The sequence below is a fragment of the Heliangelus exortis genome, chromosome 16, assembly GCF_036169615.1.
Source record: "Heliangelus exortis chromosome 16, bHelExo1.hap1, whole genome shotgun sequence".
Taxonomy (NCBI): domain Eukaryota; kingdom Metazoa; phylum Chordata; class Aves; order Apodiformes; family Trochilidae; genus Heliangelus; species Heliangelus exortis.
This window is the reverse complement of record NC_092437.1, coordinates 8,706,200-8,734,036: the sequence shown is the minus strand read 5'-3', so window position 1 is coordinate 8,734,036 and position 27,837 is coordinate 8,706,200. Positions and strand designations below refer to the sequence as shown.

General features: G+C 39.4%; 1 protein-coding gene across 15 annotated transcripts; it reads right to left on the bottom strand.

The window, feature by feature from the left end:
* Positions 1-39: 39 nt before the first annotated feature.
* ADNP (activity dependent neuroprotector homeobox) lies at positions 40-27,749 on the bottom strand. 15 transcript variants are annotated; one of them, XM_071759776.1, is made up of 9 exons: positions 27,610-27,745; positions 24,650-24,699; positions 22,332-22,454; positions 17,242-17,397; positions 15,835-15,880; positions 14,415-14,721; positions 7,355-7,467; positions 6,108-6,200; positions 40-4,247 (listed from the first exon to the last, which is right to left on the bottom strand). In XM_071759776.1, exons 5-9 carry the CDS (start codon positions 15,871-15,873, stop codon positions 1,116-1,118), a joined length of 3,684 nt encoding a protein of 1,227 aa, XP_071615877.1. In that variant the 5' UTR covers positions 15,874-15,880; positions 17,242-17,397; positions 22,332-22,454; positions 24,650-24,699; positions 27,610-27,745; the 3' UTR covers positions 40-1,115. The 15 variants fall into 15 exon arrangements, with proteins under 15 accessions (XP_071615877.1, XP_071615882.1, XP_071615880.1 ...); XM_071759781.1 differs by having other exon boundaries at positions 17,242-17,394; XM_071759779.1 differs by lacking the exon at positions 27,610-27,745 and adding an exon at positions 26,301-26,442.
* Positions 27,750-27,837: the final 88 nt, after the last annotated feature.

Sequence of the window (27,837 nt, the reverse complement as noted above, 5' to 3'; positions counted from 1 at the left end):
CAGACAGGAATGTAGCACTTGCATGTAATAAAGCAAATATTTACATTAAGCACAATACAGCAATTTATTTAGATGCTTAAATGAAGAATACAAAGGGAAATAAAGATCACAAAATTATACATACTACAACAGTGTGTCATATATTAGATGGTATAAATGAATACAACACCTTGTTGGTGTTAACTAAAGATAAAACTAAGTATCCAAAACACAGCACTTTTGTTTCAGTGTGCTGCTGTAACACAATACACTTTTATACAGATCTAAAAGGTGTCAAAATTAGTAGCTGCAAACTCGTTTCTTGCATGTGATTTATCTTTTTTAGCTTAAAAGATTTCAGAAAATGGCTCTGAAATACATTTTTCATCAGTTGTAATGTCAAGGATATTCAGAACAAGAAAATTCTATAATACAATAGAGTCCAGATATATTTTTTATGTTGCTGGCCTCTGTTTTGAGATTGTACAAGGTTATGTGCAAAAACTAACTTTGTCAAAATTGATACTATAGCAGTCTCAAGCTTTTGCTAGGTAAACTAGATACAGCATTTATTACACAGCAGGGCAACACTAAAAAAGAGAAACAAATCTATGATGGATACACAAGAACAATTTCATAAGCTTCACTTGAATAGGTCTAAAAGACTGTACAAATATACATTTCAACTATTCAGAATGATACATGAAAAAAATCAATTTCCCCATAGTCTACTATACACGTTGAACTGGTAGCTTGTATGGTTGGCCCTACACTACCATGTGAAAAAGGGTTATGTTTAAAAAGACATACAACTGAACATGTACAAGAGTGAAATAAATGTTGAAAATGCAGATAAAATAAACCTCTGCTTTTCTCTCTGTGCATTCTGGGGCCACCAGCTTAGCCATTTTCACATTAAGTTATGTGCTCATCCCAGCAGGTACTCTCAAGCAAGATTAGCCAACAGCATCCTTAAATAACCACTGGAGTAACAGTGGCCACAACCACCTCACACCATGACCTAGCACTTGGAAGGCAGTACCAGTCAGAATTGAAGCTTAGCAGTCATACTGAAATGAAAGTGTTTGGACAGTTGTAGATTGGATCACATTACTGACACCTGGACATCAAGCAGCTTACGCTTGCTGGCTGCTCAGCTCCACACCAGTTAAGCTGCTGTGCATTGGTTCTGCTACTCCATCAGTCACACTGTCGAACTGATCTCCATCCTCACTGTCAATTGTGCTATTCTGCCATTCCATCTGCTGATTTGACAAGCTCTCCTCAATCTCTGGTGCATTTTTCCATTGTGACTGGTCCTTAGACCAAAACTCTTCTACTTTTCCATAGGAACGATTCTTCCACTTTGACTGCTCTTCATCACTTTCAGATCCACCCCCTTTTGTCTCAACAGTCGGTTTACTGCTACCAGCATCTTCACTTTGAGAGGACTCATCTGTCCACACTTCTGGTTTTACTTCTGATGTATTATCTTCAAAATCAGAAACCTGCTGAGAACCAGGCCCACTTTCAGACTGTGAAGCTCCATCTTTCCATTCAACAGCATCATCCTGATCACCTTCGCTATCTGAAACATCACCCACCAATTTTGCTGGTTCTTCAGCAGAAATAACCTCTTCATATTTAGAGCTTTCCTCTTGTTTCTGATCAGACTTCTCTGGAGCCTGTAATGAATTTTCTTCAATTATTTCCTTGGATATGCTGTTCTCTGGGTTCTCCACTATGCTATCAGAAGAGGTTTTCCCACCGGTATCAGAAACACGCTGACCAAATGGACTGCCATTTTCATTGTATTCCTCTTCTATATTTTCATAGCTGTCTGAGGAACTTTCATTGTCTTTTTCCAAGTTAATTTTTTTATCCACAGTTTTACTAACATTGACTCTGGAATTCTTTTCATCGTGATTTTCAAACAGCCATTCAGCGTCAAAATCCATTTCATGTTTAACCTTGTTCAACTCTTTCATATTGAAGCCAAGCAGCACACCAGGTTTGTATTTTTCACAATCTCTAACACATTTCTTCCTTTTGTTACTAAAATGAGATGCAATATCAGATTTCCATAACCACAAACTGGCAGCCAGCTTTTCAATCTCTCTCCTAGTGGGATATGGTTGCTTATTAAAATACTTCGTAAGAAATGTTTTTCTGGCTTCATAGGAATCATCTTCATGACCCTTGGGGTCCAGTGCTAGAACTACAGGTTCTTCAGGCTTCTCCTCAAAGGCAGAGGGGGAGTCATCGTCATCCATTTTCCTTTTCTTCATTAGTGGAAATTCCATGTGTTCATAAGTGCGTTTTACAGGTGCTACACCTGGAGACTGACTTAGCCGAGATGAGGAGGTACTTTTGTCCTGGCCATTCTGAGTCTTCCCAACACCTCTGCAGTGAACAAGGTGCAGTGTTATAGTTGAGGCAGTCATGTTACTTGTATATACACCAAGGCAATGGATGCATTTGTAAGTCAGCTTTTTCTCAACTGGATGAACTGTCTGAATTACTTGATGCCTCTCCCGTAGATGATGTGCAAGTGCATCAGAGATAGGTCCTTTTAGGATTGAAAAGCACAGAGGACAGAGAGTTTTCCCCACATCTTTTTTGTAGGGTACTGCTGCTTGTGGAGAACTTTTTACAGGTACATCAGACTTCTCCTGGGCTTTTGGCTGTGGTTTTGGAGGAACTGGGGGAGTATTCTGAGCATGGTAAGCTACAGATTCAGCAGGAGCATCTCTCAGGTTGTAGGTGGTTACAAGAAGATGTATATTTGTGTGACTACCCTGCTGCAATGTCAAATCAAAAGTTAGAGTGGAATCAGTTTTAGGTCCCATCTCTTCATCAACATGAACCATTCGCATGTGAGCAGCCATCTTTTCAACATCGTTGAAGGTTGAGCGGCAATAGGGACAGGACAGACCATGGATTAACATATGATTAAGCAACGTGTCAGTGGGTAAATAGCGATTACAGTATAGACATTTGCTAGTGAAATTGTGTATTTTCATTATATAGTTAGCTACTGCAGGCACCTTTTCAGCCTTGTGCTCCTTTTCAAAGTGGACACTATACACATTTTCAGGAAACAGCTCGTTACAGATTGTACAAATTTTCCACTTCTGCGTGGATGATGTATTGACAGAGGAAGGACCTGTAGCAGCTACAGGAGATTTTGAGCCAGACTGACCTAATACTCTTGATGCTGCCTGTGACTGAGATAGTGACGTCTGTTTCAACTGAGCTGATGAAAGAGAAGAGGAATTGGCAGACTGAAGAGAGTATCTTGCTGAGGCCTGTGATCTCTGCTCTCCTCCAAGGGTATAAGGCCTTCCATTGCCACTTGCTGAAAACTGTTTCATTGTTTGTGATTGCTGTGGAATAGAAACTGGTGAATTACCACTTAAGTTTAGTCTTCCCCCTGGCTGACCAACGTAACTTGGTGGTACTGATTTGACTCCATAATTGTTTTGTTGTAGGTGAACATTTGACATCATATTCACTCCTGCAGAATTTAAAGTAGGCTTTGGTATGGTGAGTCTGTTCATCATCTGCTGTGACGAAAGAGATCGAACACTTCCAGGGGAAAGGGGACCCATCCTCTGAGGGAGTCCCATAGGCTTTTTATCCTGTGGTTTTGGAGCTATTAGCATCAGAGGTTTAGATCTTGGAACCACTACATTAGTGTGACCTATCATTGCTGTTACCTGGTATCCTATACGTTCGTGGTCTTCGATAACGTGCTGAACTAAAGCTTCGTACGATTTCGGCATGAAAAGGCATCTCTTGCAGTGAATACTGCCCTCCTCTCGGGTGCTGGAACTTAAAGGAACTGCACCATTGAGTGACTTTTCACCCCCTTTCGCTACGTAAGGAGCAGCAACATGCTGAAAATGTTCCCTGTAAATGTGCTTTCTAACTATTTCATACAGAGGATCTCGGTAAGTGCACTTCTTACAGTAATAAACAGCTTGTTCTACACTGTCAGCCTGCTTAGGTTTAAGGCTATCATGTTTGTTTTTATCTTTAAAAGTGCTGATGCCTCCACTTGGTGTACTGGCATTTGGAGCATGAAATATTTTAATGTGCGTTTCCAAAGTCTTTTTGTCCGCATTGAAAGTACAGTAAGGACAATTAAGGAGAATCCTATTTTCAAAGTCTTCACTATGAACATTCCGGAAGTGGCTTTTGTATGCTGAAAAGAACTTCGAGGAAAATGGACATGCACTGCAGCAAAACGGCTTTGTCCGATAGTCCTTAAAGCAAAGAACAAAGCAGAAACTAAATATTGAAAAGCAGATTATTAAAAACCAACAACATCCATGACAATTCTCTAACCAATAATGTTTCTAAATAACAGTCTCAAGACCCACTGCCACAGTCTCAAAACATTTACCTTCCTCTCTCCCAATTTCTGGACTGCAGATCAGAGCTTAGAAGGTTTATCAAAACATAACCCATGATGTGGAGAGTACCAATTCAGAGATCACTCAACTCAAGAGTTTAACCATAAGCTCAGCATGCAAGGCCAAATTGTAAGCATTTTTAAAAAAACAACCCTCATTCCCTGCAGCTGAGCTCCATGAAAAAGTTCACCTTAATCTAATTTCTGGGGGAAAATACTGTATCCCAAAGAGAAGTTACTTCCCATCAACATCTGTCAAACATTTATAGATATAACATGGATGTGTAACCTAAGCTATTTCAGTCTCCTAACCCATTACAAACTTTTCTGTTAAAGATGCTCTTTAAAAGTTATTTTTGGTCAACAAATTGATTTAAGCTTACTACATCATGTACTGGAGCTACACAAGCCCTTAAAGCCACCAAGCATTTTCCTTCTTATAAAAGCACAAACCCATTTTTAAAAACAATCTTGAATCAGGGAAAAAAAAAAAAAAAGTAATTTGAAAAGTCCACACTTGCAGTTTCCCTGCAGCCTTTATCTTTTGTTATATTTAACATGTTGCCAATTGTTGTCAACTACTGTACAAGAAACAAGTTACATCAGCCTTTGAGACAGCCACAAGCAACCTGGCCTTTCAGATAAGACATGAAATTCAAATAGTTACAAACGTTCATCATGTGTGTCAAAACAAGTCTTGTACATCAAGCCTACACACAGATCATTTGTAGTAGCTGGAGAGTTGTACTCTCCCCCTGCATAAGTGGGAATATATGCTTCTGTCCACCTTCTGAAGCCTCAGACATCTGGCAGGCTGGAGACAAGATACAACAAAATTTTATTCTGGAATTAACTAGGAAAAAGGACATCACTGTATTTTTTGAAATATGGTTACAAAGGGACATTTAGATCAACACTACTCTAGGAATCCATCATAATACAGATACCCACTTGCTGTAAGAGCAATGCCTGACCTTTCAGATGTTAGGAGGGGGATTTTTTTGTAGAGGGATTTCTCACCTTTTCACTGTTCTGTCAGTGCTCTACTGTACCACTGGCAGAGGTGCTGCAGTGCAGACATCTTGCCTCAAATCAAGTATTAGTCCCTCCCTACACTGCTACCTCAATTCAAATTTCCTTTATTGCTGGTTCAAAAACATGTAAAAAGTAAACCTCCAGTGTCACTGAATTCTGCTACAAAGAACTACAAATGCCTAAATCAAATCTCAGACATACTGGATTATGAGAATCTTCAGACGCAGCAAACTGCTAACAGAACTACAACAGTACTGAGGGAGCAGCAGTTAGATGTGTTCACATTTAAACATTTCATAAAATAATGAAAACAGATAATGAAACATTTAAGGAAAGGTAAAAACTCATCACAAACTATAGAATTGTTGATCTTCTGATTGGAAGAATGGTGAATTTGTGCTAAGCTTGAAATCAGATGGGCTTTTAATATTCGTTTGTCAAAGGGTAAGATTTCTAGACCAATCAGTTCTCCAGTATTTGGTTATTCATACTACTAAGATAAAGACCATGATTATTACTTAGAAAAAAAAAAATCAAAAAACCAAGCACAGCTTTTTGCAGTCCTTTTAACTGATGACAAATGGTAAAATTGCAGAAAAAGCTCTTGGCATATTTGTGAAACTCCCTTTAGTGTAAGCCACCTTTAGAATCAGATGTGTCAACATCTATTACCAACCTGGTTTTTTGTAAGGGATGGGTCCCACAATCCTACATCTTCCCATGTAGTGTTTTTCAAATAGAAGTCATTAGGTTCAAACTGCTTAAAATCCTGCAGAAGGGGAAGATTGCAAGAAAGTACAGAGAATCAAAACCAAAGACCAACATCTCCCTTAAGTCCTGTGAGCATCCATGCAGTTTTCTCAAGAGCTGCTGTCATACAGGTATTAACTCAAGAAGTGTGGGTATTTAAGATGCACCACTTTGGAAGTGAAGAGTTGTCAATAGTCTCAATATCATAACACACCCAAAAAATGTTTCCAGAACTCATCCTCCTAACTAGTACAAGACTGAAATTGCATACCTGACCCATTTCCAAAAGCACTCAGAGAAAAGTATTCATGGGCTAATGCTAAACATTTAAGGTAATACAGAGACTTCACCAAAACTCTGATGTCTGGTGGCATTTTTTCACTTTGTTTGTTTTCAGGGGGATGTGTTTTGTTTGGTTAATTTTTCATCTTTTTTTATTATGTTAATTTCCCACAGGAAATCAGATAGAAGTTTCTTTGACCATATGTATGATATCAAAGTCCAGTTGCTATTAAAGAAGTTATTTTGCAGGAGAGAAAGCTGCACTTGAGATGAAAGTGATGAAGTTTGTCCACAAAAGTTGCACAGGTACCCCTCTTCTAGGAACTAGTACAGGTACATAAGTTATTATTTAACTTAATGACCTACTATGAGCACTGACAGACACTTTGTGAAAACCTCAGAACCATCTTATGTCCCCAAGAATATCCTGTATCACACCCAGTTCTTGCTTCATTCATAAACCTTCAGTTTCCAAGTGCTATTTTTAAGAATCCAGCATAAACAAAAAACAACCTACCTTCAATATATATCAAACCAGTCACATATAGCCTAAAGTGTACCTCTTCTCAACCTTTCTAAGAAGTGTTTACAGGTACATTTTATCTCACATTATTAAGTCCTACTTTGTGCAGAACGAAGCAATGCAGAGGTAGCAACACCTGAACAAGCCTCAAATGGAATCCCAGAATCCTTCTTAAGCTGAAGAGAACAAGAGGACTATGGCATGAGAACAGGACACAGGGGATTCCTTTGAAGTTCACTGTACAAATTTTACATTTCCTGAGCCAGGTCTAGAAAAAAAACAAACCTCATACACTAAAGACCCCACAGTCCTACTAACTTTGAAGTATTTTAGCTTTAGCTACAACACTTGGGAAGTATCATACTTACTTCTATATGTTCTTTACAGTATTCCAAACCAATGTCACTAAGTATTTTTTTCACAGTTTTCCGGGCCTTTCTTAAACTGCCAAGGTTGTTGACAGGAAGTTGGAACATTGTTTCTATTGAAAAAGAAAGTAAGAGAAAAGGTTTAAATCGAGTATGGTTTGTCTGATAGTGTTGCACTTTTCATAACTAAGAAACTACCACTGTCTGACTAAGGCTGGACATAAAGCTAGATATTGACAAAATTAAGAGAGTACTTAAAAAACCCCTACAAACTGATGTATCAACTACTGCAGGAGTGATCAGCTGCATCTGGAAAGAACTTGGGCTTTTTTTAAAGTCTTTGTATTTGCACAAAATTTATCTTTTCTGCATACGTATCTTAACTGATTTGAAAATTGGAAAGTTAGGCTTCAAGATTTGTGTCAGTCTTTTAATAGATTTAATAGTATCCTTTCAGTGAGAAAGTTCTTCTTAATTGAACTGTAAGTAGGATAAGAAATTAATACTGTTTCCTCCATTTACATCTTTAAATTACTTAGAGCAAATCTGACTTGTGTGATACCAGAACACATTCATAGGAAAACAAAAAATTCCAAACACCACACAGAGTGGGCTTATATCCTTAAACACAGATCACAAGTTGGAAAGAAAGTATGCTTGCTTAAGCTCTCCTCCCTAAAAAGAATAGAGAAGTATGGCTCTGAACATTAAGTTACAATAAAGAACAAAAGTTTGTTTTTAAAGCATAGCATAGTATTTTTTTTTTAACTTGAGAACATCCATTTATTAGAAGTTCTTGCTGCTGAAATTCATAGAGCCAGAATGAAAAATATTAATGTAGCCAAGATATTAATCATGGCTCCTGTAATTCCTTTTCTCTAAAGGCAACTAAATAAGCATTGCTCTCACTGTATTGCACTGGTTCAGTAATATTTTTAGTAGCTTCTTTGTAGGCAACTGTATGCTCAATTTTTTCATTAAAAAATTTAATGAAGCAGCATAGTCAAGTACATTCAAGATTTGAAGAATTATTTTCAAGTGAACTTCAAATCCAAGGAAATGTCCTAGTAATTTTACCAGTGTACTTAATATCAACTGTAAAAACACCAGTGCATGAAAGCATTACATTGAAAAATTTTAGCAAGCTGTGCTGTTTTTAAAACCAAAGTTCCTACTTAAAGAATAGTCTCATTTTGCTTGTAAAGAAACAATTTTTTTTTTCATGACAAAGTGAGTTAGTACAAAGTTTGTCTTGGGCAATAATCACTTGTAAACTTTAAAGTCAGACAAAATAATTCTTATTATAAAACAAGTTATTGCCACTAATGACTTCTTCACCAAAATAATCAAAGGCTTTCTCTTAATTACTGTGTCTAATTAATATACCTAGACATGCCAAATATACCATGATAAATACAAACTCTGGTGATAAAGAAAGCAAATTATTTAGGACTGTTTGAAATCGAGAGCTCTGTTCTATGTGCACCATCTTCTTGCCTCTGTCCTTCTGCCTGCCTCCCAGTCAAGCCTTAAAGACTAGAAATTAAGATCTCCCTGCCACATCACAATAGAAGAAATAATTAGATCTTCACACCTTAAAACTGAAGATCAACCTTATTTTGTGAATTCTGCTTGATAGCTGAATCCAACTCACCTAATCTTAACAAAAATCTCATTCTTAAGAAAATAAGAGTTCATTTTACTTAGGAATTTTCTTGACCATTTAATCATAATTAGTGGAGAGACAGGGAGTCTAATATTATTATTTGTGACTACAGACAGCTTTTAGCATCTTCATTAATTTCCATTTACACGAATTAACTCAAATTGTAATTGAAATATACATAACACAATGCTGAGATATCCTTAAATGTGGACATTAAAATAGCTGCAATTAAGTGTCTCAATCATTTAGCCATTCATACTATTCTTGAAATAAGGTATTCTTTATCTGACCAAAAAGCTGGTGTTTGAGAGGACACCTGGAGCATCTCTTCTTCACTGTCAGGGCTGCTTCTTTCTGTTCTGAAGCTTAGATCCAAGTAATTATTCTAAGAGACCACAATACTGAGGGATGCAGCACAAGATACTGGCAAAACCCACTAGGTGCTTTCACCTGGCACTGAAGCTATTGCTACATCCAGCATCCCCCACAGGGATAAAAAGGGTTAGAGATCAACTGATACAAACTGATAAAATAGTTTATTTTAATGCTTTTTCTCCACTGCAGTGCCAGAAGTGAATGGTCTGATGGTTAAAGAAATTCCTGATGGTTAAAGAAATGCTACGTACCTAATGTTATAGGCTTAATAAAGAATTTCTCTTGAGATCTCATAGGGGCTCTAAAAAGAAGCTCAGTAGCATTGTTGTTTTTTGTTTTTTTTTTTTAATAAAGGAGAAACTGGTTTATCCTGAGATGGTACCATTCAGTCAATGACAGTTCCAGCCCGGGATTCTAGTTAGGGGGACACCCCATATTCTGTTTTATAGTAGCCAAGGCATATAAATTTTTTATTATTTTCCTGTATGGTTCTATGCTATCTTATTCATTCCTGCACAGCTTCTAGAAATGTAATATATTCTAGAATTTTTCTTTGTAAGGGAATGTGCACCTGTATCCACATTCACAGAAAAATAAGTCAAGGTGATCACATCTGTTCAGCAAAAATTTCTACAGAGAAACCTGAGCATTTTTTAATCTTCATAAAGTAACAGGAATAATGAGATCTGCCTTGAGATCTTCAAGTTCATGATACAATAAACACAGTAAGAATCAAGTTTGTGTTTGCCCTTCTGTGTTTCCTACTTCTAAATTTACATCTCATCTATGAATACACTGGGAAGCCCTTGTCCATAAGCTGAATTACACATCCATCCACACTGAGGTGCTGGGTGGAGAGAATGAGTAATTCCTTAAAAACAAGACCAGCAATGTCCTTACTAGAAATATCCTGGCGATATATTCAGCTGCCTAAGAAAATGGATTACTAACCTAATTTAAGAAGTTCTGAAAAATGAGACTCATGTAGTAAGATCACACTCATCTTTAGTGTGCTTGTACACAAAACAATGGAAGTAACCAGAATATCTGTGCAAGAAATATTTGGAACTTCTTTTGCTCTGTACTTAAGCAGTACTTAGCCTAAAGGTCTAGTCCAGAGCCAGGTACTGATTCCTAGAAAAATTCAGTAGCCAGGTGTAAGCAAAAAAGGCTATGAAAGAGCAAAATATCATTACTAAATTACAAACACTGCACTTCAGTTTTACTTCATAGTAACATTTTAGAAAAACATAAATGCAGTGGCGTTTGCACTGAACTATTCCTTTGCTATGGGTAACAGCCACTATGCAAAGCATGAACAAAAAGCTAAGGCAAGTTATAGTGTTGAATTCTGTAAAGTCTCTTTAAGTGTGTACATGGTATTGTGCTTTGGGAACTGAAGCACTGTCTTTGGCTTTTAACAGTCTGTGAGAGTCCCAGGAAGCAAAATTTTAATCTCAAGTACAGTTCTGATGTGTGCATCTTATAATTAGGGCACAAAATGACTACAGACTTGTGAAGTCTGAAAAGTCTACAGGAACCAGCAGTTCAGCTCACTCAGACAAATCACAACCTGAAATGGGAGCAGGCCAGGACACCATACAGGCTGATTGATTTAAATTAATAATTATGTCGAAAGTTTTAGTTTCACTGATGTAGTAAAAAAGGGACCTCACATCAAGTTTCGTATTGCTTCACAGAAAAAGGCTTTTTTACTCTACTCCATTTTCTACTCTTGCTAGCCATACCTAGTGAAAGAAAATACCAGTAGGGGAAAAAAATGTGTAACACCTTGACACTAGTGTGAACAATATTCAGGAAATAACCTAAGTGAACATAAGGGACAAACCCATTAATAGAGAAAAATTCTGCTTGATTTTAGAAACTTAATAGTGCAAATATCCTAAGGCAAAAGAAATCAAGACTTTTAATTTCTGTGGCATGATAGAAAAGCAAAAGGAAACAAGGACTAGCCCAAAAATTAACCACTGCATAGTCAAAGAAAAGTTTCAACAACTTCCAAATTCCTCAACATAGCATTTTTTAAAAACTGATTTTAGCACTGATAGACTTGCCGTGACTTGAATCTTCAAATTACCTCTTCGCCAACTTGCTACCCTTATTAGTGTCCAGATGGAATCTATTGCAGGCACTATTCTAAAAAAATCCAGAATGAAGTCTGCTATGTTAGTGATATTTAGACCACTTATAGAAAAAAAAAAAAATAAAAATAATCTCCAGTCCTTCACTGTAATCTGGCCATGAAGTTAACATGGCCATGCTGTTCAGCCCTGTAAGATCAGTTACCAAGGGACTGGAACCACCTAGAAAGCTTTGTCAAAAGATGAGTTAAAAAATATTATGTGGAAAAAATTATCTGGAAAGTTAATTACAATACTGCATGCTAGTTCTAGACTTCCATACTGCTGCTGTTAACATTTTCTTATGCTACCTATTTCTCTCAGTGCAAACAGTCCTCTCATCTCATACACAGGACACTGCATTCACAGCTTGAGAACTGTGACCTTACAGAAGGGTTTGCACCCAGGAGAGAGGATGAGGAACACAAGAGAGACAAACAACAAAACACCCCCATCAGTCAAATTATCAAAGGTGGTAAAAACGAGAAAGCTTCCATTTATCTTTACACCCCAATAACTGTTTCCACTTCAGTGTAACTAAAATCTTAATTTGCCATTGGGTCTTCTGTATTTTGGACCTCATCAGAAGAGCTGCCTTTGAGACCAGCAGGTAACAGATGTTAGACTGTTTCAGCTCTGCCAGCTTCATCTGGAACAATGAAACAGAGCATCTTGTACTGGGTACAGATTCAAATCACTCACAAAGTAACAAGCTATTCTGACTCTGGGAAAGATGCATGTTTCAGAACAAGAACAGCATTTTTTTCTCAACTAAAACCTTCAGCGAATATTCCAAATCTGCCTGATCATCTTACTTTCATTTTTGGACATCATTACTCAACATGCTTACTATGCTTCTTTCATGTTTGAGCTTTTTTACAGTTTTAACAAGCAGCAAGTATATTTCTAATGTCACAATCTCATTAGTAAAATGGTGGGATTCATCTGAAAATAGTACAAAGCCTTCAAGAAATAATATGGAGGAAAATCCTGCTGTGTAAAGGAACCAAGACAGCACTAGTGTAGGCTTTATAGACAACCTGCTTTAGGTTTTCCTCTGTTCTCTGCTTAACTGAAAATTCCACCATTCCTGACTACTGCACTCTCACTTCCTACTATCAGAAAAGTCCTCCATGACCAGGCAAGCACGAATTGCAGGTGACCCTAAAAAAAAATCACTGAGTGAGGTCTTCACTCAGCAAGATTTGTGAAGAGCATCACTGTGAAATGGCTAATAAAAGCCACTTAAGAGAATGTCCAAAAGCTATAAACAACAATTAAAAAACCCACCACCCTGATCCCTAGTGCATTTTGTTCTTATTCAGGCACTTCAAACACTAGGCTAGGCATCCTAATGCCCTTTACAGCGGCCACTGATTCTTTAATCCTGAAACAAACATATGTTAAATATTAAATATTAAATACAGAAAATCCAAAGATGCAGACAATTGAACCAGAATCTCATTTGCAGCTTGCTAGTTCTTTACTGCTGTTTAGAAGAGGCACTATCTCACTGAAGATGAAGTGGGACAGTCCCCCCTCCCACTCTGCAGGCATAAAGCCCAGTCCTCCAAGAAGGGCTGCAACATCCCCAGCTGTAAAGATGGGTGCAAAGGCACCACCCCTTTTACTTGTAAGGGCTCAAATGTCTAAACCAGACTAGAAGGACTTCCAAAGGATTAGACTCTCATCCAGTATAAATCCACTGCCAGTTCGTAAGCTTATAACTAATGTTTAAGGACTACTGAAAAACAAAACAAAACAAACAAGCAAAGAAAAGCAAAAAAACCCCAAACCACAAACAAGAGACCCCAAACATTTTATAACTCCAGATAAAAAAAAATCCTATATAAAATTTAATAAAAATGCAACTGTAGAAGGGAGTCTTCCTACTGTAATGTAAGTACCTGCTATTTGTCAGTTTTTCAGGTTTGCTGTCAAGGTTTTGCCTCAATTTATCAAATCACATGTGAGGCCAAATGATGTGATACCAACACCTAAATCTAATGACACAGAGGTGTCATCATTGCTCTTCTGTGATGACCAATGACAGGACAAGGGACAATGGATGCAAGTTGAAGCACAGGAAGTTCTGTGTAAATATAAGAAAAATCTTTTTCACTGTGAGGGTGACAAAACACTGAACAGGCTGCCCAGTGAGGTTGTGGAGTCTCCTTCTTTGGAGACATTCAAAACCCACCTGGATGCATTCCTGTGTGACCTACACTCAGTGGTCCTGCTCTGGCAGGGGGGTTGGACCCTATGATCTCTCAAGGTCATTTCCAACCCCACTGTGATTTCTCTGATACTTTGAACTGACATCTTCATAAAAGCATTCTGTGCAATTTACACTTCCATACATCTTGAATAATTTATCTTTGAATAAAACTGGGGATACAATTACAACTATCTCTTGGGCACCTTATTAAAAAGAACACAATAAAACATCATTTCTACCTTCTCTTATAAGCACATTTCATTGACCCTTCTTTGTCTAATGCTCTTTATATTATGACGACCTAGGAGAGTATTAGGTGTGTTCATGTGGACAAAACAATTTCATAAGTAATGTGTAAACCCAGCCTTTTTTATCCCATTGTGACTTTAGAATTAGTATACATCTATATGCAATCAATCTTAATGAAATAATTATCTCTATAACAGAGATACAGTACATTAAAACACATTTCCTACAAAACTGGAAGATACTGATATTTTGCATTATTTCTGCACATGCTTATAAAAGGGACTGTTCCAGTCTCTATTTCCCTCTCCCCCTCATCATCCCTCTACTGTTTCCAAAGGTCTGTCCTTCCACCACTCATTCCCCCCTCTCCTCATCCTTTCTTTGCTGGTTCTTGGCCTTCTTGGTCCTTACCTCGCTCATTTTCCCTCTTCTCATCTTCTCTGCGCCAATTCATAGCATCCACATTCTTCCGCCGTTCTCTCTCATCCTGTCTCCACCGCTTCTTGATATCTTTGTCCTTAACTTGCTCATTTTCTCTCCTCTTCTCATCATCCCTGGGCCATTTTATTGTTTCTGCATTTTTCTGCGGCTCCACGCTTCTTTTGAGATAGTCTTGTCGCCTCCTCCTCTTTTTTAACATATCCCTTTCCCTGGCACGAGCCTGCTTTTCTTTCTGGGAAAGAAAAGCTTTACGGGGCATCATGAGCTGCTGCTGTACCTGTAACAATATTGTATCCATGGAATAATGTACTGTACATGCACTCAGACAGACACCAACAACTTCTTTAGAGCTAAACACTTCAAAAACTAAGCCAAGATAATTTACTGCATCTTCTCTTTCCTTAACAACTCTCTGCTAGCTCCAGATTAGATAATGCCAGGCAAGGTGCTGTGCTCAGCTCCAGGCACGGCACCTCCCTGGCACCTCTGCAGATGGCACATATCCAACATTGAAAAGTCAACCCCCTAAAATCCCAGGCCTAAAGCAGTAGGATTTCTTTCCCCTCCTCCTTACAACTCCTCCCAAAGAGTTTTTAGTAGCCACTTGGCATTGCTGCATCCAGCTGAAGGAACAGGATGACAGGAGAGTTGTGAAGGGAACCTGAGACGTTTCTTCTCTTAATGGAGATCTACATCCAGTGAAACAAAGCTGCTTATTTAACTTTTCAGACCTCCACCTTTACCAAATTTAGTTGAAAATGGCCAACTATTTTCTTGGCTGGGAGGAGGGAGGGGAAATTAGGAGACAAGCCACAATCTGAAAAATTGTATAAGCTTTGTTTCCTTTGGAAATGTGGCCAAAAGATTTAACTGCAGTTAACAAAATAAGTCCTGACTCACCTACTCAAACTTCCTCCAAGTATGCTATGTCTTGCACTTCACAAGAACAAAGGAAAAAAGAATGTGACTGTTTACTTAGGGTTTCTGCTGAAAAGAGGGGTTTTTTGGTTATGTTGGTCTGGATTTATTTTTTGTTTCTAAAGAGGTGTCAACTAATACTAAATTTTAACAAATTGTTTTACATTTGGCATCATCCAACACATTCACATCTTTAAATCTGCAATTCTGAAATCACAGAAAACAAAACAGACCACAGAATTTAGACTAATACTAATATCCTTCAAATACTCTTCTGTACACATTGAGTTATGGTTCAGAAACATTAAACTGCAGTTGTGGCCCAGGTTTGGTTTTCAGTTTTTGTTTAGAAGAGAGTTTTGCAGAGGTTTAATCAAAATGAAAACTGCAGAAGGGACAAAATTACTAGATTAGAATAATTAAACAAAGCCTAAAACAAAATAAAACAAACGTACTTTTAAAATTTAGCTACCTTATGGAAAGCACTTGTTCCCAGCATGCAATACTCCATCTTTTTCCTACAGAAAAAGCAATGTTTCAAACCCTTATTCTAAAAGCTGTTTCTTTTCCCTACATAATACACCCTCCCGAACACCCACTGCTCTAGTCCAATTCCTTTGTTAAGTATGTATCATGACTTTAATTCTAGTAATTCACACCTAAATTCTTTAATATCCATAATAATGCTAGAAGGGAAGGGCTGCACCAAAATTAATAAAAGTAAAAAAAAAATAAATGCATGCAGTTTGATAAGAAGTTAGTGCATAACATTCAGATTATGCTAAAAATTACTTCACTCTAAAGTATAGGATAGCTCTCTACTAGACAGCCTGTTTTTAACTATTTCTCAAAAACAGTATCATTAAAACCAGAAAGCAATGAGAATCCAGGATCAACACCATTATTGTAGCCCAGACACTGTAAATCTTTAAAATAGTTTTAATTTCTCTATCAGCTATGTGCCAGTACTACATTACTGGTGTTTACAAGAGCAAACTTTACTTTTAAAATGTACATTATCTTTGCAATTTTATTAGTAACCTGATTTTATTCCAATAATATAATGATAAAGTAAATTACATTTCATGCAAATGATTCTACACCCCCAAAGGCAAGTACTGACATTGAAAATCTGTCACTTAAAAAAAAATTCTTTTGTGCCTAATTGTTATATTTTCTATCATTTGTTTGAGGGTTTTTTTGTCTATTCGGGTTTTTTCGGTTGTTTGGCTGGTTTTCTGGTTCTTGTTGGTCCTTCCCCCAGCACCACCTTTGGCTTTATCTTTTCATTGCTGTTAACTACAACATTTCTCCATGCCTTCCCTTTTATATATCACAATTTGACAGACCAATTTATAGACAAATGATAGAAAATATCTTAATAAAAAACATTTCATCTGAATTTCCAAAATTAAACATTTTAATTAAGAGTCAACTAAGAAATGTCAGATTGAAAGGAATAACTTAAAGGGACATCCAACTTAAATTATATATCTTTGAACTTCTTTATCACAAATCACAGTTTCTTCCTGTTTGTTTCAGCATGAGAAAGTACTTCAGGTAGTCTGATCACTTCTCTTGTAGTAAAAATAATCTTTCACTTTTGTCTCTCTTGGTGTCAATGAAACAAAAGAAGGGAAAATATTTAAACCAGGAAACTAATTACTATGCAGTGAATCTGCCAGACTGATTAAGCTCAAAGTCCCCCCATATCCCCAATTTTAGTAGAGTTCAAGTTGGTGTTCCTCTAAGTTCAAACCATCCAAACATCACAATTAAACAGAAAGAACTACCCTTTCAACTATTTTTTGGCCATACTTTGCCAAATGAAAATTTTTACTCTTCCCAATATATTCAGTACGTATTATGAGACATTTACCTCCAAAATTAATGGTGCTTGGGCGTCTCAGACTCATTGGACAAGTTTCATGCAAAAGCCTCCAAAAATAATTCTCCTTCCAGAACGCCCACCTCAGTGATTATATTACACCTGTGTGAGGCCAAAGCCCGGACATAGAAGAAGGATCATATCCTGCTGTATAAAACAAAGTGTTAAAGACAAGAGATAAGAAATGTAATAAGGGCAATCTTACATTTACAATGCAGGTTTCATTGCAAAGGACTCCAAAGCTAATTAATTATAAACCACATTTACGGTACCTTTACTGACATGGAGCTACTGTGAGTGCACTCCAGCAAGGTATTAACAGTGCTGCAAGAAGTTTTAGCAGGTTTGTGGCTTAAACAACAGATTCCACTGGGTACCTGAGGAATATTTTGGTACTCAGATTTCAATTAAGTTACCCAGTTCAGAAATCCAGCAGGATACAGAGATGAATGAATGCTTCTATTCACACTTCATACAACCCCTTTTGACTCAAGTGGTCAGTGCCTGTTTACACCTCATCTGAGCTACCAGTACAGACAGTGTAGCTGCACCCTGTGTAGGTGAAGTACACTTAGTAAAATGCACACAGCACTTCTTTGTACAGGTAGTACTGCCTAGAAGGTTCCCATACAAACACAGTCCCACCTCAAATCAAACAGATGACACCACACTAGGGATATACATTGATGTGGGAAATTTTCAGATTAAATGTTTCAGTTACAATGGTGCTAGTAGGAGGATGCGAAGTCAACCTTTTTGGCTAATGGCTTGATAAATGATTATGCTTCTGTAGAGAGACTGCTACCTCTTCAATTCACATCACCTATGGACAGAAACTGAGCCTTGAGCAGACTGGGAACACAAGATGAAACATTAGTATTATGAAGTCTGAAACAAACCAAATGGAAAGTTTATAAAAGCTGAATTTGTCAAGCCATTTATAATTACTTCCCAAGTAATAAAGCTTTTTGCTGTTTAAAATTGTTAAGATTTTAATCACTGCTATTATTCAGAGAGAACATCCACATCTCAAAGTAGGTTTTCTTCAACAAGTACGGTTTTCAACAGAATGTTCTAAGAAATGTTTAAAGACAAAATTCTTAAAATACTTCACATTGAGGCAAAATTTAATATTGTGTATGCTTTAACATGACTACTAACCAGATCTTCAAATAGGTAGGGATGGTGGGTTATTTTGTTTCATACTGGATTATTTTCTAACTAGAAAGTAGAATTTGTGCCCCTGTATCTCCATCAAGTCCAGATTACCTCTCTCCCACTGAAAGCACACTCCTAGATGAGGACCCATCAGCCTTGAGAGCAGATCAGTGACAATTAGTCAATTAGTCTGAAGATACACATACTGAGCACAGGAAAGTGCTTCATCCCATACTGGGCCTCCCCAAGACTGAGTATCATTTTCCTGCATTGTGCTGCTGACAAGAATCACCAAGCATCTGGCATTTTGCTGACTTTAGAATCATAGACTGGCTAAGGTTGGAAGGGACCTTAAAGATCATCGAGTTCCAACCCCCCTCCATGGGCAGGGACACCTTCCACTAGACCAAGTTGCTCAAAGCCTCATCCAACCTGGCCTTCAACACTTCTGGGGAGGGGGGGATTTACACAATCCAAAATTCCTTTATTTCAGGCCTTTTATTTTTTACATATTTAAAGTTGAAGTTCTTGGTTTACATATAACAGTGCAACATAGTAGAATAAATCAGAGCTGAGAGCAGCTGCATGTTCTGGGACAAAATGAAACAAGCCTGAGTTTCTTGATACTGTGCTTTTATCTCCCTATCCCAACTGCATTTCAGATGGGGTATACTTTGCCCAACTAACTGCAGTTAACAGAATGCTCTAAAAATCCAGCCATGAAACAGATTTGCAAAGATGACTTAGTGCAACACTGAGTGAAGTCAAAGTAAAAGAAAAATATGCAATAAAATTAACTCATGGTTTCCATAGCAATAGAAAAGCAGCCTCCTCACAAATGCAGGTTAAATGATGCTCTATAGTATGATGATGTATAATAATCTATAGTTACATGAGGACAATGATAACCTGGTCCCTGCAGCAAGGTGGAGACTGCAACTCTGGGACCTGACAATTCCAGCTTATCAAGGAAGAATGATAGTCAGGAAGCAGAAAGATACCTTGGGGAAGAGCAAACAAATAAAAAATACCAGGAGCAGAACCATCAGGGTGAACAGAGAAGTTCAAAGAACTGAAAACTACTTAAAACTTCCTCAAAAAGGTAAGAGTTGCAACTATCTCCCCTTCCTGCAGCAAGTGCATAAAGAACCTACTCCCAATACATCTAATACTGGCTTATATTAAGGCATCTTCACTTCCTTCTGTTGGACCCTTTGCTTTCCTCCTTATTTAAGCACTGCTGGCCTAGTTTTCAGAGGGCTGTGCACCCACATCTCCTGTGAAGGTAATGAGATTTGCAGTTTAACAGCACATCTGAAATGCCAGACAACTAACAGCTCATTTTTCAAGTCTGCTATAATCCGAGGATGGAGGCTGTTCTGTAGCAGCATGCACTCTATTCTCATGGCAACATTTTAAACAGAGAGCATCCCTCAGCCTTATCAGCTTGAGCATCTGCAACACCAAGCTTCTCCCCATGTAATGTGATGGTCTTCAGCCAACTTGTCTAACAAACACCTCTCAACTCCAGCTTGGTCATTCTGTGTGCACAACTGCTATGTTAGACCCAGCACCTAAACTTTACCATAAATTATCACATGAGCAAGCACAAGCCTCCAAGCCCTTTAACCTGTATCTATATCCAAAACAGGACTAGGTGCATTAGAAAGATAGAAACAGAAAACCCCAATGAAACAATCTGGAAAAAGCTGACATACTGTTTTTAAAACTAAGATTATTCGAATCAAAGGAAATCTACTAAAGTATTTTGTTATCTGGTCAAAGTATTGTAAAACTCTTGCAGCACTGTGCACCTGAAACCAACCCAACTCTCCTCCCCATAGTCCATTTCCTAGAAGTCCCTTTGTAAAGGAGAGGAGATAAGTACATCTAAAATGTGGTACTAAAAAAAAACAAAAAAAACCCCTTAAAATCCTTTGAAGCAAAGTATTAGACTAAAAATCTTAATTGTTTCAGTGATTGTATGTAATTTCCTGCAAGGGCGTATGAAACTACTTTTATCTTCTTTTGGAGCTTACTGTCTAGCTTCAGCTTGGTGACTCCTGCAGTGAGAACTCCAAGTTCCTATCGGAAAAATCTTCTACAGAAGACAGTTCTAGTGAAAAGAATCAGTGAGGCTGGTATGTCTTACTCTCAATTTTTTTTTATTTAAAGGTTAAAAAAATATATTCTGCAGTCCAGCAGACAGGGATCTTCTAAGTCTTTCACACACTTCTCATTCTTGCTCGATTTCTGGAATTTTCCACTGGTGCCAGAAGCTCCATCTGGTGGGTGTGTACACTAACTGCAAAACTGACAGGGAATTAACTATTTCCTTATCAACATTTGTTTGATAGTAAAGGTTCTGTATCCTGTGTAGTTTCTATGCCCCAATATAAAATGGCCAAATTTTGATTGGTCTGGGAACCATAACTCCTTATTTCCATTCTTGATGAATGATCTGCTACCTTACACAGTGTCAGGAATTTCTGGTGATTTTTAAATTATTATTATTATTTAATTTATTTTTATTATTTTTGTTATTACTTATTTTATTTTGATGACAGATGAAGTACATTGTTAGCCAAATTGGAATGTTTTCTAAAGAAACATTCAAAGATCTTCTGAATACACATGATAAAGAACATAGCAGTTCCACCACTCTGTACTGCATTCTGAAAAGCAGTTTCAAATTGTATCTGTTCTCTAGGGCATGCTACATTTCAGTGTATAGGAAATTTTAAGAGGCACTAGCAGCTCAAGAAGTAGGCTTACACACCTATTGCCATCTTAAGTAATATCTTTTGTGACTGTTTCAGGTCTCAAAAGATAACCATTTATATGCATCCACATATGTGCAGTGAAATCAATATATAATACACATACTCAATATAACAACCTCACTTGTTTAGGGCTATTTCTTAAAGATTCCAGTTTGAAATGTAATAAAGCCTGCACATCTTGCTGAAATGTGAAATCGAGACTGGAGACCACTGAAGCAGGAAGGATATTATTTGCTTACACCATGATATCCACACTTCAGTGATCAGGAAAAAAAGGATACATTAATATGCACTACAATTCCAAAATGATCCTCATATATATTGTAGCTAAGCAGTATAAAAGTTATTTTGGGAATATAAGCATGTTTTATGAATTAGCAGTCACCATTTAAATTAAATCAACAATCATCTTGAAATTTTAAATGCAAAGCTCACAAAAACATTTTGATAATTAAACAAAGAGCATAAGTATCTATAAAACATGCCAGAACAAAGCATGTAATCAATATACATGTAATTTATGATTGGATTACACTGATTGTGAAACTGCAATTGGATTAGACCACAAGTGAAAACAGTACTCCTGTCTTTGTGTCATATTTTCCTGACATCACCACTGAGTGAACTGCCAGAGCAGACCTGATCCAACTGAGGAGTGTTTTGCAGGCAGAGCAGTCCCTTTGCTCTACCCAAACAGAAGTGCTAGGACTGGTACAAGTTAAGTGTCAAGAAGTGTGGCTCATTCCACCTCTTCCAGTGCCAGCACAGACACAGATGGATTTATACCAATAGTGAAGCTGCATCCCTTAGTGTGTCCTAACTAGTAAAATGCATGGCTTGCATGCTTGTTAAAGTGGCAAAACAAATCAACAAAAGAGAGCATACAAATACTTTACAAGCTCATCCAAAACCCTGCCAATACACGCTTTCTGAGATAGCAGATATATTAGATATTGACAGGATCTTGCCAACTGGCTGGCATCTGAATATTTAAAGCATAAAAATAGCCAGTGCAGGAGGCTTATGCCAATTGTTTTTCCTTTGCCTTACCATTTCACACACACTATATACACATCACACGATTGGGTAAAGTCTGTAAACAAGAGCTTAAAATCAGTCTTACCACTTCACATTTCTTACCTCTTTCCCTTTCTGTCTAAGCATAGCTCCCAAGTGTTCCAGTCCCTGACTACATTCCAGCGTTAATCCACCTCAGCTATTGCTGTCTTCAGTCTGACTCAGGAACCTTCGATATTCAAAAGGCTTCATAGCAGCAGCAGCAGGAATGGGAAACAACACAAAACAACAACAAAAAAAAGATCACAAACTTAAGTTTTACTTTTAAGAGGGGGGAAAAAAACCATTAAGACCATTATTTTGCCTACTCAGACTTCAAGAGACATTTTGCCCCCCTTACTGTTGCTGCTATGAATTTGCATCACTCACAACATCTTTGGCCCAGCTGCAGCACAAGCTCACAACTTATCAGATCCAGAGTCACAGCAGAAATCAATACACAGAAGAGGTAAAAAGGGGTGAAAGAAAGAATGCATGGAGACTGGGGCCTGAGACAGAAGAGAAGTGGGGGACAGGGAAGACTGGATATCTAGAATATTACTTCAGTGGACAGGCTGTTTACACAGTTACTTGGTTTCTATTCCTTAATAATTGTTTTATATGCTACTTGAGGGTTAGATTTTTAAATGAAACATGTTGCCACATGATCTGGATAGCCAAGAACTTGCAGGTGTGTTATGTGTTCAGAGTCAGCTACATAGGTTTAGAACCCAACAGCCAGTATCTGAATAATCTTGAATGCCTCCTTAAAAAAAAAAAAAAAATAATGGTGGTAACAGAAAGTGACTCACTGCAGAAAAAAATGGTATTTATTACATTCTTATTCAAAACCATCAACCGTCATACACATTCAAAAGCATTAATCTGAAATAAGAGCAAGGCACTAAATTCAAGCCTCATGTTTGCCTTTCAACATCAGCTAGCTATAGTGAAGCTCTGAAAAATATGGTTTTTTCCTTGAGACATATGGCCCTCAGGTAGATAAAAAAAGAGTTACACCCTGCCGAAAAATGTCTTTATTCAAGTTTAGAACATGCTTTGGTTTTTATAACAGATCTAAGTACTTCCTGAAAGCTCAAAATTTACAGGGCAATTTGGCCATCCTGACTAGGAAAGCAAGGGCATTTTTCCTAAAATGTGTCAGGTGAGTCAAAAACACAAAACCAAAAAAACTCCCCAAAACAACAAAAACCCAATAAAAAAGCTACATATAAAAAAAAGGTACAGATTCTTTTTAAAAAACAGAAGTAACATAATCAGTTCTTTTCCTTCCAATGCAGACATGTACATTGTTCTTAGACCAGTACCTTTTATTCTCATCTCCATCACTTACACTAATATTAGGAAACATACACCTGTATGAATGTATTTATATGAGTAGGACTACCTCCACATTAACAATTATGTTAAGAAAAAATATACCAAATACATATTAAAAAAATCTAAGCATAAAGCAGATCTTAATTTAATACACTAAAAAACTGTAGTTTAGATGCAGGCCAACATAGTCAGCTGAATCTTTTTTTAAACAAGCATTTTACACACATCTTAAAAAAAAAAAATATCCCAGCAAACACTGAATTACTAATATACAAAAACTCAGCTGAACTAAGAGTTTTTTTAAAACCCCAATCTTTGGCCATGGAGCTAAAGCAGATGAAATATCTGTGGGACCAATAACCAACTGATTGATTGCATTCCTATAGCTGTTCACTGCCTGTCTCCTGGCATCCACCTCTTTGAGACTTTAGACTATGATCCTCATCATAGCCAATACTGTTTTGTTCATTCCCAATATGTAAGATTTTCTCTCTTAAACCAGTTTTGAGTAGTGGAGCAAAGAGAACTTCTCCTTTCTGAAAAAAAAATTACAAAAAAAAACAACTCACCCCAATAGATTTCCTGTTGAGCTGCTAAATATTGCTAGCAGCCACCTCAAAATAAACACACTAACCCATGAACACTGTTTTGCTACCACAAAAAATCATTTGTTGTGATTTCTTTCTTTACATCAATCAAATCAGCTCTTATCTTAATTAAAAGTTATAAAATATACATTTGGGCTACATTACTTTTGACTGCTGATAAGATTCTGATATGGTTATGCAGTCCAGGAATGCTACTTCAAGTTCTAATATTTACTTTCAATATTTACTGTGGTAAAGGTGGGTTGGGAATAATCACCTATTACTCACTCCACAGTGTGAAATAAGCACAACTTACCTTCCACAGAAAATTTGTACATGCATTCACCCAGAATTTAACAGCAATTTCAGTAAATGTTCAGAGTTCAGTGTGGTAGGTACCTAACAAATGATACTTTATACCATTAAAGCTTAATTAAAATGCTGTTTTAAGATAGCACTGTAAGTGACACATACCAATTCTGAAAATGCTAATGGGCATCTTCTGACAACTGGTAACTTCTATCCTACATATACAGAAAAAAAATTAAGTTATTAATCTCATCCTGAAGAGCACATACAGTCTTCCTAGATATTTTGTGCAGATAATGCTTAACACTTTAGGGCATGAACTTTCCACAGCAGTCAAGAAGTCACTCTCCTGTGAAGGTTTTTCATTGCTAAGCACCCTAAGCAGCACACACTATTCACCACTTGTCTGTCTTACCTACAGGCAAATGCAGCCACCTTTCATCTTCTCCATCCTTTGCATATCCAAACATATCCCTCGTGAAATTTAACACAAACAGTCTTACAAGCTCCTAATGACTTTTAAACTCAAGTAGTTACACCATATATTTTCAAACTTCAAAAAGCTGTAACCTGCAAAGATGCTTTCTATAAACCTGTCTGATGGACCATAACTTCAAGGTAAAAAAAAAAAGGAAAAAAAAAAAACTTTTTTTTTTTTTTAATGGGATACTAAAATACTATCAGTTTGCAATTATCTCAGATGGGTCTCCAAACACATCTCATTTCTATTATATCCAAGAAAGTAATTCTTAAAAGTTAGTTAAGAAACAATTTTAGTAAAGAGCAGTTTAATATTTAGAAAGTGCAAAAAAATTTAGCTTAACATTACTTTTGTAGGAAAACAAGTTACTAGTTGTGTGTTAAAAAGGACACCTCTATTCTGACTGAAGTTTATTGAAGTATTTACTGTCATTATCTTCAGGGAATCTAACAATCAGGTTATAGCCCATCAGCCTCAAGTGCAATGTTATTAACAGTAGTATGTTTCTCTTCTGTTGTCTCGTTACTGTTTTAAGATTTTAGCACATATTATGGCAGATCAAAATCTGCCAATGCACATCTAAGAAAGAGCCAAGCTTTTGTTTATTTTATTAAAAACAAACAAGCAAAAAACCCCATAGTTTTTTTACGTTTTTTAAACAGGATGATCCATCATTCTCACCTAGAAGAATGGCAACTTGTAACTACTACAGTCACCAGGGCCCCCAAGTGAAAGTTTTTCCAAGCAGCTGAGACCCTGCAAGAAACAAGGCTGGTGGCTTACAGTGCACACGGGCTGTGCTAAGGTTGGACCATGCCAACCTGTCAGGTAGGGCTCATGTGTCTCCATTAACTCACACCTTGTCCCTCCAAACAGGAATAGAAAATAGTAGTAAAAATGAACAGGAAAACAGCCAGCATAAACAACCTTAAAAACAACAACTCGGGAATTTCTCTAAAAGGAATGAAAACGTCTTTCACACCTACCAAAAGGCTTAAACACATCCAATAAACAAAGAACCTCACAAAGTCAATGTGTGCAGTTATCCGGACTCTCACTATGGCCCCGGACAAAGCGTTCGGTGCTTTCCCAGCGCCTCACACCCCAACTTTTGAGGCTGCAGCAGGGGAGGGGGGGGGAGGGGGGGGGGGGAGGAAAGCCATGCAAGTTACTAAAGCAAATGGCACCACAAGCCCCAACCAAGTTTTGATACCATCACTGTCATCCTCCACAGAACCTCGCCAAACCGCCCCAAATCCTCCTCCGTGTGCTCTAAACCCCCTCACCCCTCCGCGGGCTCACACCGCTGCCTCCCAACCGCGCCGGGGCCCCCACCGAGCGGCCGAGGTCGACTCCGGGACGGCAGGCACGACGGCTGGAGCAGGCCGGGGCAGCCCGGCGGTGCTAATAGGGGCGGCGGGCCCGGTGCCGGTGGGCCCGGTGCTGCAGACGCCGCTCTGCAGCCCCCCCCCCCCCCCCCTCCGGGTGCCCCCCCGCAGCCCTGCCCGGCGCGGGGAGGGCGCCCCCTACCGCCTCCCTCCCGCACTCGGCTCCGCGCCGCCGGTTGGGCTGCGGTGCATTTTGGGTGGGGGTTGGTGTTTTTCTGCCACGGCCATAAACCGGGAGCTACGATACCGATTTAACGGGAGTAGGAAGAAGGGGGTGTACTCGCGTGTTTGTGTGTGAGGGAGCACCACCAGCATCGCGTACACCGTGGTACTTGTTTTGGAAATCTCGTCACCCGCCCGCCCCCCTTCCTCCCCGAGCGAGCCTCCCCACCCCCGGGCTGCAGCCAAGCGAAGGGGGTGGGTGACATGGGAGGTGCAGCTCCCATCAGCAGAGCGAGGTTTTAGGTTTTGATTTCCCCCGCCTTTGTCTGAGAAACGGGCGTCGATAACTATAGCCCAGGGTAGGGAAAGGAGGGATGGGTGAGTCAACGTTGCTCCATCCTGCAGCTGGTGTTCAGCTCAGGACACCGGCCGCCGATCGCGCCTTTTCCCCCAGGCAGCGACACTTCGGCTGCCCGAGGGAAGAAGCTGCTCCCCATTCATCGCTCGGCAGCCAGCGCTGCTCTCCGACCTGGCTCCAGCGCCAACTCCACCAGCGGGGACCTGCGCCCGGCAGCCGGCACACTGCAGGCAGCGCCGGGATGCTGGACCCCGTTCACCGGCACACCATCCGGTTCACTTCGCCTTACCGCCAGCGCAGCCCTCGCCATCACAGCCGCTCCCGGGACACATCCATGTGTGGTCCCCCCCAGCGGGAGGGGGAAGGGAGGAGGCTGGGACCGTATCTGCCGCGCGGGCCCCGGGCAGGAGGGAGGGAAGCCGGCAGCATAGCGGTCCCCGTTGCCGGCCGGAGCAGAACCGGCCTCCGTAAGGCGCCTAAGTCTCTTCAACATGTGTGCGGCCGGGGGAAGGGGGCCCGCCTGCCAACTCCGCAGCCCCCCGGCTGCAGCGGGCAGGGCGGTGGGCACGACGCGGGACTCCTGCCCCTCGGGGCGGACGCGGGACTCTCGCACCGCCGCAGGGGTGGGGGGACAGGGCTGCCGGGGCCCGCGGCACGGCCGGGCGGAGGGAGGGAGAGGGGGCGGGCGGGGGCTGCCCCCGCCCGGGTCGGACCGCGGACTCACGCACACACCTACCTGACTGGGGCTCTCCTCAGCAGCGAGGGCGGGCGCTCCCCCGGCACCTCTGGCTGGGGGTGGGGGTGCGCGGAGCTGCCTCCCTGGCGCCGCCCGGGTCCCTGGGCGGGCGGGCGGAGCGGAGCCGGCGGCGGCGCGGGGGAGACAAAGGGGGCTGGATGGCTGGGGGGGGGGGGGGGAGGAGGGGGGTGAGTGTGCGGGGGGTGGCCTATGGTTGAGCTGGTCCCG

Coding starts and splice junctions, on each gene's coding strand:
- ADNP (XM_071759784.1), bottom strand. CDS start 15,873: ATGGAGTATTGCATGCTGGGAACAAGTGCTTTCCATAAG. Junction 14,722..15,834: donor GAACAAGTGCTTTCCATAAG/GTAGCTAAATTT, acceptor ATATTGTTACAG/GTACAGCAGCAGCTCATGAT. Junction 4,248..6,107: donor CATCCCTTACAAAAAACCAG/GTTGGTAATAGA, acceptor CTTTGCTTTAAG/GACTATCGGACAAAGCCGTT.